The sequence below is a fragment of the Elephantulus edwardii genome, unplaced genomic scaffold (assembly GCF_000299155.1).
Source record: "Elephantulus edwardii isolate Elephantulus edwardi_28Jun2011 unplaced genomic scaffold, EleEdw1.0 scaffold00236, whole genome shotgun sequence".
NCBI lineage: Eukaryota > Metazoa > Chordata > Mammalia > Macroscelidea > Macroscelididae > Elephantulus > Elephantulus edwardii.
The window spans coordinates 3,874,204-3,882,431 of record NW_006399986.1 but is presented as its reverse complement, the minus strand read 5'-3'; the positions used below and the strand labels follow the sequence as shown (position 1 = coordinate 3,882,431).

Sequence of the window (8,228 nt, the reverse complement as noted above, 5' to 3'; positions counted from 1 at the left end):
GAGAGAGAGAGAGAGAGAGAGAAAGAAAGAAAGAAAGAAAGAAAGAAAGAAAGAAAGAAAGAAAGAAAGAAAGAAAGAAAGAAAGAAAGAAACCTCTTCGCTCCACCCTGGAATTGCCAAACCACGCCCCTGTTAATCCCTAGCTCTGCCTTGGAATTGCCAAGTCACGCCCCAACCAGAAGCCCTGGGCCCGCCCCAGGCTCCGCCCCCAAGGCCCGCTCAGCCGCTGCTCGGGCTCTGCAACCTGGTGACCCACCAGCTCCCCGGACTGGGCCCCTGCATCCCAGGGGGCACGCGGGTCCAGGCCCGGCCAGCCGGTGTACTGCGACTTCATCTCGCTGAGCTGGTGCTTGGTGACCAGAGGGAGGCACCAGGGGCGTTGTTTAAGCTGCAAAAAGGCAACACGGGGGACCCCACGTGAGGGCGCCGGGGGTTTCATGTGCCATCACCCCCAGAAACATAGTTGATGGAGCTAGAAGAGGAGATGATCCCGGGCTCATGTGCAAAGGGGGTGACAGATGAGGGGCCACCAACATGCCAGGCGCCTGAGTGAGGCAGCGGGAACAGGACCTCATTATCAGTCTTTGAAGGGAGAAGAGAGCGCAATTGAAAGTTGTCCATAGGCGCTCGATTTTGCGGGAGTACGATTCGGGGATCATCCCTGAATGCTCCTTACCTTCTTTGCACAAGTCTTACGGACTTCGCCTCTGCCCTGCCTCGGTAGCCCAGAATTTTACCTTTCCCTCCAAATCCTTGAGCCCTAAAGTCCGCGTGGGGTCCGCTGGCTCTTGGGCCTTGGGCTGCGCACAGAGCCCACCGTGGCTCTTGGGCGTATAAGCGGAGCCAGAGGTGGTCTCCCACCTGCTGAGGACTTCATCAAAAGCCCAGATGTGCGGACCCTGCTTGGTGGCCGGGGGTAGGGGCTCCGCGACAGTGGACTGCAAAGTCAGCGAAAAAAAGACCTTGGAGTCCTGGGCCCCCCCTCCCCAGTGGGGCTTCAACCCGACTCTCCCTCCTACTTCAGACAAAACCTCACTCCTCGTTTCTCTCTGCACCCAGCCCCTCCTCCTTCAGATCCAGCGCCTGGCTCCCAGCCCCTCTGGTCCAGAACACAGGCCCTCTTACGGTGGGCGGGATAATGTGATGACCGACGCCGCTGCTCCTGAGATGCCAATGTGTCCGAGATCCAGGGGCCTCAGGCCAAGAGGTGGGGGACCGACGGGGGCCATAGCACAGAGCTAGGGGCCGACCCCCCATGTCCTCAACCACCTCCAGCAGGAGCAGGCTTGTTTGTTGTTGTTGTTGCCCCAGGTGACAGAACCCGCTCACCCCGCCCACGGCCAGACAGACAATGGAGGGCCTTCGGGTATGTGCACGGGTATGTGCACGTTTAGCAGGAGAAAGTCACCCAAAGGCAGAGAAGTAGAGAAAGTTAGGTGAGACCTCGAGAGAGAGAGAGCTTAGGGGGTGGGGATGGAGGGAGAGAAGTCCAAGAACAAGGTTTCAAAGACTCAGAGAAAGGGACCACTGAGAACTAGAGAGAGAGAGAAGGAGATAGAGACCCAGACAGAGGGGAGTCAGAAACCTGGGGTGGGAGTAGGGGTGGGGGATAGGGTGAGCTAGAGACATGAGAGGGCAGGAACTGAGAGAGGTAAGAGGAGAGAGATCCAAGAAAGAGAAGAGACAGGACAGAAACCCAGAGAGAGAATGACACAGAGACCCAGAGAGAGAATGGGACAGGGACCCAGAAAGGGAAGAGATCCAGAGAAAGAGAAGGACAGGGGCCCAAAGGAAAAGGAAGACAGACTCACAAAAGAGTGGACAAATATCCAGACTTAGAAAAGTGGACAGAAAAAAAAATTTTAATTAAAAAAAAAAAGAAAGAAAAAAAAAAGGGACAGAGCAGTTCGAATCCACCAGATGCTCTGCTGGAGAAGGAGGGCCAATCTCCTCTTGTACCAATGAGATCTGATTTGACAGTTGTGTTGTTGTTAAGTGCCATCAAGTCGTAGGCGACTCATAGCGACCCTATGAACCAAAGTCCTCAACATTTGTGTGACTTTCATCCTTTCTCCAGGTTCATAGGGTTTCTGGAGGCAAGCTATTATGGAAGTGGATGCCACTCCTGCTTCCAAGCTTGTTTTAACCAGGGAGCTCCACCAAACACTGTCCGCCACGGGTAACCATTCTCGGCTTTGACACATCAGTGTCACAGTGTTCAATTTCACAGCAACCACGAGTTACCTCAGTACGGCAAGTGGACACACCAGGGCTATACGACCTTTGACTTGGTACACACAAAAGAAATAATAAAATTTTTTTTAAATCCACAGAGTGGATTTATACTCTGTGTGTGTGTGTGTGTGTACCATCAAATCGGATCTGACAGGTACAGGAGATTTCCCCTTCTCCGCACAGCATCTGGTGGATTCGAACCATTCATCTCTGAGATTGCAGTACAGCTTCTTGCCACTAGGCCACCAGAGCTCGCTTGGATTTATATTCTTTTTTCTTTTTTTTTTTTTTTTTTGAATTTATATTCTTAAAAAAGAAAAGGGGACAGAAACCCAGAAAGGGAACAACAGAGAGCAGAGAGGACTGAGAGCAGGATATGAGGTCAGAAATTCAGCAACTGGAGGTAAGGACCCTAAAAATGAAGAACATCCCCGTTCCGCTGAACCCACCCAGACCTTAACCGCAGGGAGCGTCCCAGGCCTCAGCATCGCCTCTTCTCTGCCAGGCCTGCCCTCTCCGAGGTAACATTTTCCAGACTTCCAGGCCCCCCATCTGTGCTGCAGCTCCTGCTGCCCGCCCTTGTCTGCCTTTGATTTGGTTGAAACCTTCCACCTGGGAATGGGTATGGATGGGTGGAAAGGGAAACCCCAAGAGAAATAACTTAGAGGGAGAAGAAAGAGAGGCGGAGAGAGCGTGCTGATAAATGAGAAGGAAATTCAACAAAGAGGCAGAGACAGTGAGGGAGAAATAAAGACAGAGAAAGGGATTGACTCTGGGACAAGAGAGAGGAATTGAAGCAGAGAAGCGATAAATGAGAAGGAACCAGCAATGTAGAAATAAAAACCACCCAACCCCTCTGGTGATGTGTACAGGGTGTAAATCAAAACAAGAAAACAAACCCTATGGTTCTGGGTTTAACCCACAGGATGACCATGCACGGATGGATTGGCATATTTTGTTGGTTTGTCTGTGACGTGTGTGCATATTGGCAACAGACGTAGGGCTATGAAGCAGTTATAGGGGCGTGGGGCGCACCCCTGGCTTCCATTCTCTCTCTCTTTTTTTTAAATTATTTTATTTTATTTTTATTATTTTGTGTGTGTACCATCAAATCGGATCCAACTGGCACAGGAGGAGATTGTCCCACCTTCTCCAGCAGAGCATCTGGTGGATTCGAACCGGGTGCCTCTGGGGTTGCAGTGCAGCTTCTTGCCACCAGGCCACCAGAGCTCCCTTCCCCTTCTCTTTTAAAGATCTTCTGGGGAAGGACTCCACCTCCTTGTCCCCCCCTCCCCATCCCACCGACAGCTGATCTCTTCCCACCAGTCCATTCTTTGGACAGAGAAAACTAAGGCTGCCTTCTATACAGCCTGGCCCAGGGTCCCACTGCCCACTATTCAGATTTCTGGGGCAAGGAGGTTTCTCCAGTTGGGTTTCCCCAGCCTTACTACTCAAGGTGGGTCAGTTGTTTCAGTAAAACCCTGATCTTAGGTCAGTTTGTCAGAAATGTCTGTCGTACTCAAGCTGGACAATTTTAAGTGTCATTCTTTCCCAACAAACCCTGGTAGCATAGGGCATTGCATCCCGGGGCTACTTACTGAAGGGTCAGTGGTTTGAATCCACCAGCTACTCTGCAGGAGAGAGAGAGAGGCAGTTCCCTCCCATTACGATCTGCTCTCTCAGAAACCCCACGGATGGTTGCCAACAGTTGGAACAGATTCGATGAAAGTGGGTTTGGGGATTTCTTTCCCAATGTGGAGTAAGGGTTGAGGTAGAAAAACCTGATTCTCAAGCCCCTGCCCTGGGCTGAGCTCCAACATCCTCACCCCCAGTCATCTCAACCTTATTTAAACTCTCCCTGTGATGGGTGGCTCGCCACTTTTTAAGATAGTTCCAAAGTTCAAAGCCAATACTTCCCTCCTCTGACCAAGCAAGAATTCTTAGTCAAGCCTTTCTGTGAGACCTTGTTTCAAGGGTTTCTGGCTGGTTCTGGCCTCTCCCAAGCACTTACTAACATGCCTGCCTTTTTTTCTCTCCAGGGTGGGTGGTGAAAATGTCAGTGTTCTCTGAAAATGAAGAATCAACTCTTTAGAAGTTGAAAGCCTCCCATGTCCAAATCCGTGAGTTATCTGATGAGTTATGTATTAAAGTTGATAAACAGTAAACATTCAGTAAATATTGGCCATTATTATCATCATCGTGGTCATCCTCCTCCTCGTGTTCCTCCAGCAGAACTCCTATTCATCTCTCAAAACCCCACTTGATTTCACTACCTGTTGGGACTTGGCCTCCAAATGACTGAGGTCTGCAGACTGAGGCCTCCAGTGCACTGAGGCCTTCCTCAAGGCCCTTCAGCGTCCAGATGTCTTCTTCTGTGAACTGTTCAGTTGCCAGGTCCAGCCTCAGGCCCGGCCCGTGCGGCTGAGGAGTGTACAGACGCAGGCAGTGTCGATTCGAATCCATCGCCAGCCCACGCGGCCCTGGGCATCGGCAGTCAGTGCCCGCACGTAGGACTGCTTGGCCTTGCACTCTGACATCCAGTGTCGCCGGTCCACACCACGGCAGCCCCCACCGCCCCCACCGGGGCTGCCTTCCCCAGTGCTGTCTGACTTGCATCGGGTCTCAAAGAAGTACTGGCGGAGGGGGCCGCCACCGGCTGCTGGCACCTCACCTAGCACCTCCACCTCGCGCCCACGCAGGTCCACAGCCGTCCGGCGGTCAGTCACCCAGCCGCTGACTGCATCGCACACGGCCAGCTCGCCCCGGCGACTGGCCGGTGCTGTCTCGCTCACCCCACGGCGACTGCGGTTGGCCGGAGCACCCACTGGCTCCCCAAAGGCCCCGGCCTCCAACAGGAAGAGCAGAGGGGGTCCTGAGGGGGCTCCCCGGGACAGGGCTACTCGAGGGGACAAGAGGTCCCACTCAGGGGCCAAAAACGGGGGCAGTGGTGTGGGTGGGGGGTGAGGCTGTGAAGGGATGGTAGGGAGGAGGAAGAGGAGGAGAATGGGGAAGGAGGCCGGAGGCCTGGGGGGCATCTTGCTCAGCACCTGGAGAGAGAGGGGTGCAGAGGTTAGAGAAGACTGCATCAGCCGGATATCCCAATGTGTCAGAGCCTGGGACAGCCCTCATTCTAGAACTTTTTTGGGATCCCATATACTGTGACTTGTCTAGAATTTTGGGGGTTTCCTCTACACTGTGACTTGGGAAATACCTAATTTCAAAATTTAAGACTACTTCCTGTACCAGTCAGATCTGATTTGACGGTACACGCACACAAAATAAAAAAAAATAAATAAATAAAATAAAAATTTAAGACTACTGTTTACACATCATGAGAAATTCCTTGGGTGGCAACAGTTAAGGAATTGACTACTAAGGCTGAAAGGCTCGGGGATCAAACTCGCCCAGAGGTGCCTCGGAAGAAAGGCCTGGCAATCCGCTTCCGAAAGCAAAACCTCGTGGGACATGTTTCTACTTTGCCATCATCAGGAGTCAGACCTGAGTCCACAGCAATTGGCATAGGCTCAGAGAAGTTCCTTGGCTGCCAGCAGGTCACAGAGCAAGGGACAGACCTGGGACTTGAACCCTCGCTGGGCAAATTCACTTGTCTATTCATTCATTCAGTTCCCATCACCCCCAAATCTCGCTGCTGGGAAGAGGTGAGTGGGAGTTCCATAATCTTGAGGGAGGGCAATTCTGAAATCTTGGGGATCCCCCAGTTCACCTGGAAAGGTCACTAAACAAGGTAGGACCTGAAACAAGTGGGGGGCGTGTCTACTACCACTGTCTCCCTATACAACATTCTGAAAGTTCAGGGCTCAGGAAGCGGTATCCGGGTGAGAACTGGGGAGCAGTGAGTGGTTACTCAACCTGTCAGCACCTCCTCCGACTCCGAGCTCCAGGGTTGGGGGCCCCCAGGCTCCAGGGGGCCCCTGTAGGGGACACAGGTGGCCCCCTCCTCCCTGACATTTCAGGAGAGGCAGGGGGCAACACCTAGGGAGAAGGAGGGAGGGAGAGGCTGACTGAAGAGGCGGTGGGGGCCCGGCCAGCCGAGACCCTGACACCCCTTCACGGCTTTCCTCACTTCATAAGGTACCCAGAAGTCCGCCTCTTCGCGGAGGCCCCTTCTCTGCCCAGGTAATGGCTCTGGATTGGGATGGGAAGCAGATGGGGGAGGAAGGAGGCGGACGGAGCAGGCTGGAAAAGATTACTTCCTCCGACTCGGCCCATTCATCTCCCAGACGCTGCGGGCGGCGCGGGTCTGGACAGTGGGTCCCCTGAGGGCCCCGATTCCACAAGGCCCTGGGTTCCCGAGGCGGCTTCCTGGAATGTTCTCTTCTCACGGGACAGGCTGGGGCCCGCCCAGGACTTCTCCTGCACATACCTGGAGTGGCTGCCCCGGCCCAGAGACAGGGAAGCGGGAAGGGTGGGGTCCGAAGAGGGGTGCGGTGCCCCAGCCAAGCACTGAGCCCCGGCTTCCAGGCCCCTCCTCCCAGCACCAGGGTCCAGGCCCCCAGCCCCTCCTCCCTTAGACCCTCAACCCCGAATTCCTGTCCCCATCTTCCTCCTTCTCTGGACCCAGGGGTCTGGACCCCCCAGGCCCTCCTCAACCCTGGAGTTCATGTCCCCCAGCCCCCTCCTCCCTTAGACCCGGGTGTCCACGCTCCTTGACCCCTTCTTTCCCAGACCCAGGAGTCCAGGTCCCAGTCCCCAGAGTTTGAGCCCCCCAGTTCTCTCTCTCCCAACCCTGGAGTCCGGGCTCCTCCCCCCTCCAGATCTTGGAGTCCAGACCCCAAACTCTCTCTTCCCTAGACCCAGGCGTCCAGGTCTACAGCCCTCCGCTCCCTCAAACGCGCGAGTTTGGGACCCCAGCTCCTTCTAAGGACTCAAGAGCCCGGATCCCCAGCTCCCTCCCCCCTTGAGATCTAAGAGTTCTGGGGTTCAAGTCCCTCCTCGCCAGGTACTAGGAAATGCAGACTCCCAGGTCTGGGGAGTCAAGACACCCCGAGATCCCGCGGAGCAGAGGCGCAGGAGATCAGGGACAAGTCTCTCCTGCCTCAGTTTCCTCCGCCCCGCCCCCGCCCCGCCGGCCCCGCCCCCGCCCCTCCCTACCCGGGGGCAGGGCGAACCGGCCGCCGGCTTCCCCGGGGCGGAGGTGGGAGCCTCTTACCTGGGGTGCCCTCCTCGGCTCCCCGCGGCCCCTGGCGCGCGGCTCCTCCTCCAGGCTCCGCGCTGCACACACTCCGAGGGCCCGGGGCGGGGGCGGGGCCGGAGGGGCGGGGGCGGGGCGGGCCCGCCTCCCACCCCGCAGACTCGGATCCCACCCGGCAGACCCCATCCCACCCCGCAGACCCCATCCCACCCGGCAGACGCCTCCCACCCCGCAGACTCGGATCCCACCCGGCAGACCCCATCCCACCCCGCAGACCCCATCCCACCCCGCAGATCCCATCCCACCCGGCAGACCCCAGCCCACCCCGCAGACCCCAGCCCACCCCGCAGACCCAGCCAAGGGCCCTCGCTCACTGCGGGCCTGGGACCCTGGGGCGCTCCTGCTGCCTTAAGGACCTATGAGGGAGTCCTGGCCCTCTGATCTCTTGTCCTGGTCCCCAGACCTCCTGCCCTCACATGTGAGTGTCCCAGCCCCAAGACCTCCTACCCACAGACCTGAGATTCCTGGCCCCCAGACCCCCTATCCTCACACCCAGGGGTTCTAGGCCCCAAACTCCCCACCCTCACATCCAGGGGTCCTGGGCCCCAGAACCTCTACCTTCACACCCAGGGGTCCTGGTTCCCAGACCTCCTACCCTCGCATTCAGGGGTCCTGGCCCCCAGATCCCCCACCCTCACACCCAGGGGTCCTGGCCCCCCAGACCCCCCACCCTCACACCCAGGGGTCCTGGCCCCCCAGACCCCCCACCCTCACACCCAGGGACCTGGCCCCCCAGACCCCCCACCCTCACACCCAGGGGTCCTGGCCCCCCAGACCCCCC

At 56.5% G+C, this 8,228-nt stretch overlaps 2 protein-coding genes across 2 annotated transcripts in view; both read right to left on the bottom strand.

Annotated features, from left to right (window-relative positions):
• Positions 1-1,257, bottom strand: part of LOC102875347 — a 4,572-nt gene extending 3,315 nt beyond the window's left edge. The window contains exons 1-4 of the mRNA XM_006898737.1: positions 1,037-1,257; positions 697-871; positions 450-582; positions 257-364 (exon numbers count right to left, since the gene is read on the bottom strand). Of these exons, the coding sequence (XP_006898799.1) occupies positions 257-364; positions 450-582; positions 697-871; positions 1,037-1,257 (637 nt within the window). The remainder of the gene's footprint in view (positions 1-256; positions 365-449; positions 583-696; positions 872-1,036) is intronic.
• A 3,380-nt stretch (positions 1,258-4,637) lies between these two features.
• NTF4 (neurotrophin 4) lies at positions 4,638-5,288 on the bottom strand. Its single transcript, XM_006898680.1, has one exon. It carries the CDS (start codon positions 5,268-5,270, stop codon positions 4,638-4,640), a length of 633 nt encoding a protein of 210 aa, XP_006898742.1. The 5' UTR covers positions 5,271-5,288.
• Positions 5,289-8,228: the final 2,940 nt, after the last annotated feature.